The sequence below is a fragment of the Zeus faber genome, assembly GCF_960531495.2.
Source record: "Zeus faber genome assembly, chromosome: 2".
Lineage (NCBI taxonomy): Eukaryota > Metazoa > Chordata > Actinopteri > Zeiformes > Zeidae > Zeus > Zeus faber.
This window is the reverse complement of record NC_137189.1, coordinates 27487333-27498679: the sequence shown is the minus strand read 5'-3', so window position 1 is coordinate 27498679 and position 11347 is coordinate 27487333. Positions and strand designations below refer to the sequence as shown.

The following is an 11347-nucleotide window of genomic DNA, read 5'->3' as shown; positions in this document are numbered from 1 at the left end:
TAAGTCATAATTCTATATACATAGTGACCTTCTTTGATGGCCAAAGCCACACATGGTAATGTAATTCAAATTAACACCCTGACGTTATTAAGTTTGCTACCCACACAGATTGATTTCATTTTCAATCAAACCACACCGAAACAATTAACATCACAGTTTGTTGGATGGGAATCTGTTTATTTGCTTTTAACCTTAAATTGTTTGATATGAAGTACACATTTAACACCGTAGGGTTACAAAGGCATTAGTTCGTTTTGCTTTGTACTTAGTTGCAGCTGGTGTCCATTTCATTTACCTCTTGTATGTTATTTGGTTTGGCCGAGCCACTATATACACCCATCAGCCAGTATTTAAACCACTGACAGGTGAAGTGAATAACATTGATCGTCTCGTTCCAATGGCTCCTGTCAAGAGGTGGGATATATGAGGCAGCAAGTGAACAGTCAATTTTTGAAGTTGACGTGTTGAAGCAGGAAAAATGGGCAAGCGTAAGGGTCTGAGCCACTTTGACAAGGTGATGGATAGATGACTGAGTCAGAGCATCTCCAAAACAGCAGGTCTTGTTGGGTGTTCCCAGTATGCAGTGGTTAGTACCTACCAAACGTGGTCCAAAGAAGGACAACTGGTGAACTGGCGACCAAATCATGGGCGCCCATGCGCTCATTGATGCGCGTGGGAAGTGAAGTCCAGCCTGTCTGGTCTGATCCTAGTTAATGCTGCGGTGATAGAAAGGTGTCAGAACACACAGTGCATCACAGCTTGCTGCGTACGGGGCTGGGTAGCTGCAGACCGGTCAGTGCCCATGCTGACCCCGTCCACCATCGTAAGCACCTACAATGGGCATGTGAGCGTCACTGGACCATGGAGCAATGGAAGAGGATGGCCTGGTCTGAGGAATCACGGTTTCTTTCACATCATGTGGATGGCTGGGTGTGTGTGCGTCGATAACCTGGGGAGACGGCACCAGGCTGCACTATGGAAGACAAGCTGGCGGAGGGAGTGTGATGCTCTGTGCAATGTTCTGCTGGGAAACCTCGGGTCCTGGCGTTCATGTGGATGTTACATTGACACTTACCACAGGATTTAAAGGATCGGCTGCTCAAGTCTTGGTGCCAGATACAACAGACACCCTCAGGGGCTGAGTAGAGAACATGCCTCAACTCGGGGACTGACACAATATTAGGCAGGTGTTGTGGCAGATCGGTGTCAGTTCCCCCATGTGTCATTGTGGCAAGTCAGTTCATTCAGTTCCCATCTTGCTTAGTTGTTTTGTTGAGTTGAGTTATATTTTGTTGAGCTCTTATCGGCCTCTTTTATTTTACTTTGACACGTACCGCCTACCTAAACATTGTTGCAGACCAAGTACACCCCTTGGCAGTGAACTCTTTCAGCAGGATAATGTGCCCTGCCACACTGCAAAAAATGTTCAGGAATGGTTTAAGGAACATCTCAATCTGATCGAGCATCTGTGGGATGTGCTGGAACAAGCCCGATCCGTGGAGGCCCCACCTATCAACTTACAGGATTTAAAGGATCGGCTGCTGAAGTCTTGGTGCCAGATACCACAGACACCTTCACGGGCCGAGTGGAGAACATGCCTCAACTGGGGGACCTACACAATATTAGGCAGGTGTTGTGGCAGATCGGGGTCTGTTCCCCCATGTGTCATTGTGGCAAGTCAGTTCATTCAGTTCACATCTTGCTTAGTTGTTATGTTGAGTTGAGTTATATTTTGTTGACCTCTTTTATCGGCCTAGCATTAAAATCTTCGTTTACAGTGGTCGTCATTCTCGGGTAAATTAAAAACCAAGGCTTTCATTTACAAACTCCTGCTTCCTCCGGCCTCTCTTCATGGTCCCTGACAGCTTGTCTTGTGACCTTCACACTTCAGTTGCAAAGTCTTCCATTTCCTCGGAGGTTCTTGCTTTCTTGCAGTTCCTCGCTGAAAAAGATTATAAACTTTTAGCCATTAATATAATAATGATAATATCACATTGGCCCGTCACGGTAATTACTATATCGACTTATCGTACTTATCGATATATGGACATGACTTAGATAATTTTTCTGACCTCGATAATTGCTCATTGTGTTTACACATGTGCTTGTTTACATTATATTGTTACCAACATCTTGGTCAACATGATCCTACAGATGCTGCGTTCACGCTGGAATTTACGATCAAACAATGCGCTTTCTGCTGCTCGACAAATTAGTCAGTTTTTTATATCCCTAACTGCTCTACTTTTATTTGAACTTAGGGAAAAATATATTTGGAAATGGCTTTGAACAAAAGTGCCAGCTAAATGGCTTAATGCAGCTGAAATTCAAAGTTAATAAAAACAATGTATGAATGAAATGTGTGCTCATTCACATAACTGTGATTCTGTCGCATATACTGTAAATGTGATTGTGGGAGTCTCTGCCCACAGGTGGGGGTTTAGTGTTTACCAACACGGGGGGAGTTTTTTTTATTATAAATATGAACCAAAAAGGCTCGCTGGCCACAAGTATAAATAATAAAGAATAATGATTTCGGGCGCAGGAGGAATGACGCTTCGCTCCGTCTCCTGGTCGGCTGACAAGGCCGTGCGCCAATCTCCTCTGCAAGACAGACAAACATTAAGAAAGCTCCCTGCCCCGAGTTGGACCAATCAGCACAGCACGGGCTCTGATTTGGCGACTGGAGGCGGCTTGGCGGCCGCGGGAAAGGGAGCCATGCTGCCGTTCAAAGTACATTGCTGTTCTAAAGGGTGTACTTGCATTATTCTTAAAATGACAATAACATTGTTTACCGTAATTATTTCTGGGACAATATATAGTCCAACAAAATTAGTTACCGTGACAGGTCCAATATCACATCATAAAAACAAAAACATCAAGGTTTATATTGGCAGTTTCCAAGGTATGGTGTGGGGGTGGTGTGGTTAGAGCAGCCACTCTTGTCCTGGGCCCAAGTAATTGGGATCAGGGTGGCCGTATTTATGTGAACGTTACTTTGACACGTACAACCTACTTTAACATTGTTGCAGACCAAATACACTCCTTCATGGCAACGGACGGACGCATGACGTGTGTCCATCTGCTCCCACCTTGATCCGTCTTGCCACTCCCTACAATAAACTGGTGTGTTTGCAACATCTCTGCCTGTGTCTCTGTGTCAGAGGGCCCTGAAAACCACTTGGGTGGTGCGTGGCAGGCGGATCCACCACACATGGTTCCCATGAATAAGGTAGGTAGGAATAATGGATGGATGGATGGAAGGTAGGTCTGAAAAGCAAGGATGGATGGATGGAAGGAAGCTAGGTAGCGAGGTTGGATGGTGGATCAAAGGTAGGTGGATATGAAAGAAGGATGAATGGATGGAAGGTAGGCAGGTAGGTAGATATGAAGGTAGGGTGGCGGGACAGCTGGGTGGAGGATAGGTAGGGTGGATGGAGTGGATAAGGTACTGTAGGTATGTAGGATGGATGGATGGATGGATGGAAGATAAGCTGTGGTGTGAAGTAACAAAGTAAAAATACTTTGTTAAGTTACTTTAGTATTTTTTTGAGTATCTGTATTTTACTTGAGTTATTATATTTCTGTTGAATTTTACTTTTCCCTCGCTACATTTAGCCCCAAATAAGTTTACTTTTACTCCGATAGATTTTCAGCAGCAAATATCAGCAGTCATATCAGCAGCAAACTGAGTGTATACAAACACTCTGAAGCTTGTGTTCAGAGTTGCCAGGATGTGGTTTTCCCACGGAATTGGGCAACTTTTTAAATGGTGAAGCGGGTTGTTTCTTGTTTTGTCCGGGGATGCACTTCCAGTACTTTTTCCACCACTGAAGGTAGGTTGGATGTATGAAAGATAGGTGGATGTATGAAAGATAGGTGGGAAAGAAAGAAGGATGGTTGGAAAGAAGGAAGGTAGGTATGTAGGCAGGTAGAAAGGAAGGCAGGAAGAGCAGTCTGATCCACTGACCACGCCCACAAGCAGAAACCCTGCTCCCTCCCGGGAGGGGCGGGGCTAATCTGAACCTTGAAAATGTTCTGGTTTCTCTCCAATATAAATCCCTAATATAAATGTGTTTCCCTGGGTTAAAAAGATAACAATGATATCTATTTTCCATTTAATTATGTTTTATTTTTAGCCTGTGTTTTACCACATGCATATTTTATGTAATATATAAAATTAAAATCATTCAAAATGAAACTTCTTACGTTTTTGAGTCTTTAGGGCGAAGAAAATTCCAGATAAAATGCAGACGACCATCAATGCAACGAGTGTGATCACCCAGACGGACACTGGACCCCCTGGGGGCAGAAAATAATGCCATTAATATTATTAAGTCACCGCAGGCTGGTGACTTTGGGGGGCATTTGCATCGTGCAAGGTGTGTGGTGTAAACTCCATCGTTCTGTAGTGGTTGCTTCGGGCAGTATCTGCACTGGGTCGAGACAACCAAAACCCAGCTTTTCGTTTGATACTTTATCTCTTTTGCCTTTTTTGTAAATAAACGCATTCTGTTCCCAGAAATGCAAGGGTTCTTCACCTTTTATTGATGACCCCACATGGACTAAAAATAGGTGTGAACTCCTGACTGGCCTCCTGGTCCATGGGAGATCAACAGGAGACCACCCTCTTCTGGGTCGCTCATTTAGGATGTAGAAGGTGGAGCAGTGCAGCATCCTTACCCTCCTCCAACTTCACGTCACCCTCTTCTACCCGAGAGGGGATGGAGATGCTCTCCAGCCTCTCGGTGGTACCGCTCCGGATCCAACAGCTGATGGTTCCTCCGCCCCAAGACGGAGGCAGCCGCAAGATGACGTTGCTGCTGGAGGTGGAGGTCCCATCGGTGTTCTCCTCCGTCCGTCGACTCGACTCCTCTGGGCTCTGGCCGTTGGCCGGAAGCCTCCACCCAACCAGCGGAGGCGGTTTACCGGTGGCCGAGCAGGAGACAGTGACCTCCACCTCACAGCCGCTGGACCTCAGCTCCATCCCCATCCTCACGTCGGAGATGCCTTCAGGAAAAACGGGTGGAAATGTTCCGATTTCTTTTAAGTATTGACACCACTACACCACCGGGGTGCAATTGCAATTGCAGGGGGCACTCATCAAAGTCAAAAGAAATTATTTGTCTTTTCGATGAAGTTCAACTGGCTTTCAGCCAAAGTACAGGGTGACTTACTTTGAAAAAAGTAAAAATGGGAAGAAATATTAATTTTTTTAAATAATTTTAGACATTTTTATTTTACTTTTAACACTTAATATACTTAAATCTATAACTTTCAGTATGGAAAAATATAATTTTTTCCCCCCACGACACAACGAATGAATGACTTTCCCCAAAAAAACTTGAGCATCCCTTTACGAAAATCATCTCCTTGTAACTCACAGGCAGACTTTTACTTTCACTTAGTCCACACAGTAAATGAGAAGTATCAAAAAATACACTTGTGAATTCAATCGTGAATTTACACCATTGTACAAATGGGTAGGAATATACTTTTTATATCTAGTGTTGTGTATTATTAGTATTATTATCTTTGTATATTTAGTATTATATTAGTATTTAGTACACTCTTCGTGTACTTAAAATGAATATAGTAAAGTTGTGTTATATTACTCCCCAAAAGTAAAAATTGTTAGAAATATTCAAATTTGTAAATGTAATTTTTTTTTAACTTTTAACACACTTAATGTAAAAAAAAAATCGAATCCTTGATGAAGAATTTCAATCTGACAACAGGAGAAATGTTCAATACAATTTAATACAAAAACCCGTGGGCCCACGGGGAAAAGTAATGATCATACAGGTTTGCAAGACCACCACTCTCCAAACTGAGTGGTCTTGATTTGACGTGACGACAAAACATTTGTGAGACAGTGAAGTGAAGGATTATGGGAAAACTGTCTTCTTGGTTTCAGGTATTGATTAAAAAAAGATATTATAGTGAAGGTCTGTATAATGTATAATGTAGACTTGGAGTCTTTATATGGAAAACATCTTGGAAAATATTTCATACTAGGTCTGAGTACTTATTCCACCACTGTATATCTATGTACTTCGGTAAAAGTACTACTACTTCAGTAAAACGACAGGGCAGTACCTTGAAGGGTGATGCAGGTCTTGGAGCTCCTGGATCCAGTGGGGAAGGCACTGAAGGAGCACAGGTAGCAGCCCTCATCCCCCCAGCTCAGGTTCTTCACCGCCAGGGAGTAGTGCTCCAGGGAGAACGCCGTCAGGAACACCCTGCCCTGGTAAGCCGCTCCTACCTGCTGGCCGAAGCGCTGGCTGAACGTTGCCAGGTTCTCCAGGACCTGGTCCCTGGCGGTTGGCCTCAGCCTCTGCCAGGTCACCTGGAGCACGCGCACGCGGGCGGGGTCCGCCACTGAGCAGTTGAAGTGGGCGTCCCCACCAAAGAGTGCGGTCACGGTGGTGGAGTCTCCATTGAGTTGGGAAGAGCTGACTGTTTGATGAAAGATTATTATGTTGTTTTTCTCCGATCTTTATTATTATTAATATTTTTGGCATTTTTCTAAAAGTCTAAAAAGGTAAAAGTATCTGAAACACGGCCACTGCGCACATACATGAGGTTTTGTTTGAACTGGGATGTCATACATCTTGTGGTTTAAGTTTGATCAAAATCGATAAAAATTTGGAGCAGGAATCAGTGAAAAACCATTGGAACTTTACCGGAAGTTTAAGAACGTGGTTGCACCTTCATTGGTTTGTGAAGCGAACGCTTTGTGACATTATCATAATCCGATGTATAGATAAGTATATAATCCCGGTTCTCTGGTTGCTTTGCGTAGTATTTACGCTTGTTCGCGACGACAGACCGGAGGAGCCAATTTTCAGAGTCCAATGTAAACTCGGAAAATTGTAACTCGGGCTCCATTTCACAGAACCCCCAAAAACTGTGGATACGAGATGATGGTGCAGGTGGGAAGCTCGTCTTGGCATTTTCAGTTTCTGTGTTGCGCACACGCACGCACATCTGAGCCATTTGAAACTTTGTGACATTGGCAAGACCTCTACTCTGTGAGGTAAGTACTGGAGGTAAGTTAATTGAAGTTTCATTAAGGAGGATTCAAATGTGCATTTACACAGACAATTAATACTATTATACAATTATAGAACCCAGAATCGCAATTGTGGCGCCGCCCCTTGCGGACGCCTGCGTGAGCACCTCATGTCGATTACGCACATTTTAGTATTTTTAGAGGTTATTGTGCGTAATCACCGGGTGTCATGACATTTCACTGCCTTTATGTATGACCGTTTGTATATGTATATGACAAATAATCTCATGAACTTGAAGTTGAAGTTGTTTTGTGCCAGGATCAGATTAGACCATCATAGTGTCATAAAATCTCACCGTGTCTTGGTCGGGAGACTGGCAACACGTACGACCGCGACCAATCAGTGTTGCATGAGTTCATAGGTCGTCACGGGGGAGAGACAAGAAACTGAGATTGTGGCCTCATTTCAGTGTGGATCCGATCGTTTGGACAATCTGTGTCGGCAATGGACGTACAATCTGAATTGGTTTCGCTTTCCACCTCAACGTGTCCCCGCGCCTCCCGGACGGACTCTCTTCCCTCCAATTCTCTTCACCATGCTTACATACAGGTATGTGCACCAGAGAGCACACTCATCCTGCTGGTCAATGTTAACGAATGCATCATCGGAGTTTGTCAGACAGGCAGGAAAATATAAAATAATTGGACATGCTCGATCTTTTATCATTTTTCTCCTTGATATTTTCCGGACTAAAAGTGTTCTGGCGCACGACAACCATCGAACTCACGGACATGGTTGATGTCTCGTCAGAACTGGGAGGTCTCAGGCATCTTGTGGTTCAAGTTTGATCCATATCGATACACATTTTGAGCGGGAATTCGTGAAAAACCATTGAAAACCTACCGGAAATTGCAGAACATTCGCGCCTCACCGCTAACATTCTACAGCTTCTGGTTTGGTTGGTAGAGCCAGAAAAGTTTGTGGAGCGGGCACTTTGTGACGTCATCCAATTAATTTTATGTTGGGGCTGTTCGATTTATATTTGATCTCTTTGGTCTTTTAGTAAATAAAGATAATGCGCCAAGTTTCACCATCTTTGTTTACATGCATAACTGCTTTACACCAATATTTTACCCTTTACCCCTTCATTTATTTTTAAAATAGCAACAGTAATACTGTGAAATACCATATACTGTGGTATTTTGTTAAGATACCGTATCGTACCGTTAAGTTTCATACTGTAACATCCCTAGTGAGCATGGGTGTGTATCGCCTTGGACTTGGAAACTTCCACACGGAGGAGCGATTTCCTTCCACAGAAACATGGTGAGACAGGACTCTGTGCACTACAGATAGACAGCCACATTCTCCTTTTTAGGATAAAGTCATAACACGCAACAAGTGTATCGACTTGTGGAAGTAATTCTGAGTTATCACCAAGACTCGGAAAAACCTGCCTCACCAAATAATCCAGAAATGGTTGTAATTGTTAAAACACCATTCTTCAGGGATATTTAAACGGAACTATTTAAACTGAACCCAGAAGAGCAACATGCAGTGACGTAAATGCACGTTGACTGGTCCAGATGTGTCTCTCCACGGTGTTTGTAACGTTTGTAACTCGTGTTTTACAGAACCCGAAAAACTAATATCTACCTTAAACGAATAAACTGGACTCTGTGTATTGCTGCCTGCAGCTATTATTTATTGTTATTACAGAAAACTCATATGTGTCTAATGGGACTCTTTAATAAGATATTGTAAATCGTTTTTTTTGTTGTAACTTATTATTCTTTGCTTATAATTTGACTGTTTAATAAGAAATTGACATTATTATTGTAAATTATTCTGTGCGTATAATGTAACTGTTTGATAATGAGATATATCTAACAATAAAGGAAGGAATCTGTCTGTCTGTATGTACTGCGATTATCTCGACAACCGTTCATCCGATCTATTTCACACTTGGCGGGTGTATTGCTGGGGACCCAAAGGCGTACAGTGTCGAATTTGGTGCAATTTGGACAGGCAACACGTGTAATATTATTAAACTTTGAATAAACATCTTGAACAGCGAGCCAGCGGGGGCAGGGCTTCACGGTTCTGGGACTGAGTCACATAGACGTTGGCGTATGACTTTAACTGGCAGTTTCATCTTCTGTGGAACACATGCCCGAATCATTGACATCATGACAATCATCATCTTGTTAAACTGTGACATTAAAATGTCTTAGAAAGTCTTACATTTTGAATGAGCATGCACTAGTACAATATAAATATACAGCTAATCGAATAAGTAAGATAAACAATAAATCTTACCTCCCAAAGTGAGAAAGAGTAGCAGAACCTTGAGCATTTTGGCACCAAGTCTGTTGGCAGAGGTGAATTGTGCAGCCATGCTCACGTATGTACCTGGTTCTTGCCCGGAAAGATTGTGGAGGAATAAACACGAGGTAACAGTTCTGCTGGGACTGGAACTCGCGCACGAAGAGAACATTATTGGTATACACGCCCATTATTATAAAAACGCATATCACATGTCAATCTCAGCACATCTTATTGGCTGTTATCATTGTCCATGTCACAATGTCGATTGGGAGGGACCGAACGTTCCTTAACTGGGAGCACATTTTTATGTCAACAATATTTATTGTTATTAATGTTAAATAGGAAATTATTATTCATCTTTAAATGAGACGTTGAAGGGGTCATTGAGGGGCGAATTTACAAAGAATGGATTGCAGCCGCTAATAGCACCATGAATTGTGCATCAATCGCGACCGCTGTCTGAGGCGTCTTAGCGCCTGACTAAAGTCTCAGTCTAAAGACGTCTTTTTTTTTTTGTCGTTTAGAACTGACAAGAACTAGATTCATGATTCAAGATTCAAGAGATTTATTTGTCACATACATATACATATGTTCATACACTTTATTATAGATCTGTTCATACCATTTATACTGTTCATTCAATTTGAAGCAGTTTAAATTATAAATATTACATAATTATTAAATACAGTTTGAAGCAAAAACAATTACACATCTAGTGTGCTAGTGTTTGGAATTAAATAAATTAAATGATTTTGCTTGTTAAAGTCTCCGTGCATCCCTTTATTAAGGAAATTCCATTCCATTGCACCCCTAAAGTTCTTTACATGCTATACGCTCCTAAACACCAAGCATTAAGCATTATGCCCTGGACAGGGAGCGTCTCAGGGAGATGAGAGAGAGAGAAGACCAGAAAGACAAATGAAGAGACAGAGAGTGACCGGCCACCAAGCCAAAACAGCAGGGTCTCAAGATGTTTTTTGGATTTAGGGGATAAGGATACAGGTCCTAAACAGTTTATTCTCTCTCAGTGGCCACAGGATCAGCTTGGTACACAAAAAAGAGCCTTCCAACAAAACTGGTTCCAGAGTTGTAAATGGCTGGAATACTCCTCTAGGAAAAATGTTGCTATCTGCTTCGCTTGCAGGGTATTATGTAAAAATTTCAGACAGGAGGAATTTGTGAATGGTGGAGAAAAAGAGAAAGGCACCGAGCATGTTTCAAAAACAAAAACTACCCAGTCACACAAGGACGGTGTAGTTTGGTGGAACAGCTACAAAGCAGGTCACAAGGTAATTCACACTCTTATCTTATCTTATAAGGTCATCGTTAAAATACTTTGGCCGAAGCCTGTGAAGCATCATGGTCAAACAGATTCAGGTCGAGGCCTGTGATGAAGAAAGCCTGTCTCCTGGCCCGGCGCTCTTATCGCATTCTGACCTTCAAAAACGTGGAAAAAAAATCACTGCAACAGAAAAGAATCTGATGCGTACAAGTTTTATCGCGTATCGGGAAAAAACAGACACAACAGCAAAACTCGGGAGGAGGCTTCGCGAGACCCGACTGGCTCCTTTCTTTGTTCTCATATTTTTAAAGTCACAACGAGACGTTTGCTCATTGACATATCTCGCCTCTTTTGTGTCAGAAAATAATCAGAAATCTGTTTTGAGCCAATCGTAGTCTTCAAGTTCAAGTTCAAGTTCAGGAGATTATTTGTCACATACATATACATACGGTCACACATATATACAGTGAAATGTCACGATTCTTTGTTTAGCTGTCCTCTGATGTCGCTTCTCAGCCAGCCAATCACAGCCTTCATAGCCAAAACCCTCCTTCTCTTGAAAATGGCGTTTATTTGTAGTTTTCTAAAGGCGACAGGTTTCCAAAAAAAACAAAAACACATTCTGCTGACTCTACAGTCATGGCTTGTCCCTTAAATTACCTCGGGAGATAGTGGCCGCAATTGGTGATATGGTGTTTGGCTCCATCTGGTGGTTTATAAG

General features: G+C 42.5%; 1 protein-coding gene across 1 annotated transcript; it reads right to left on the bottom strand.

The window, feature by feature from the left end:
- Positions 1–213: 213 nt before the first annotated feature.
- Positions 214–9474, bottom strand: LOC307248265 (OX-2 membrane glycoprotein-like). Its single transcript, XM_080024607.1, has 5 exons — positions 9336–9474; positions 6100–6459; positions 4684–5010; positions 4210–4302; positions 214–1942 (listed from the first exon to the last, which is right to left on the bottom strand). Exons 1-5 carry the CDS (start codon positions 9412–9414, stop codon positions 1881–1883), a joined length of 921 nt encoding a protein of 306 aa, XP_079880733.1. The 5' UTR covers positions 9415–9474; the 3' UTR covers positions 214–1880.
- Positions 9475–11347: the final 1873 nt, after the last annotated feature.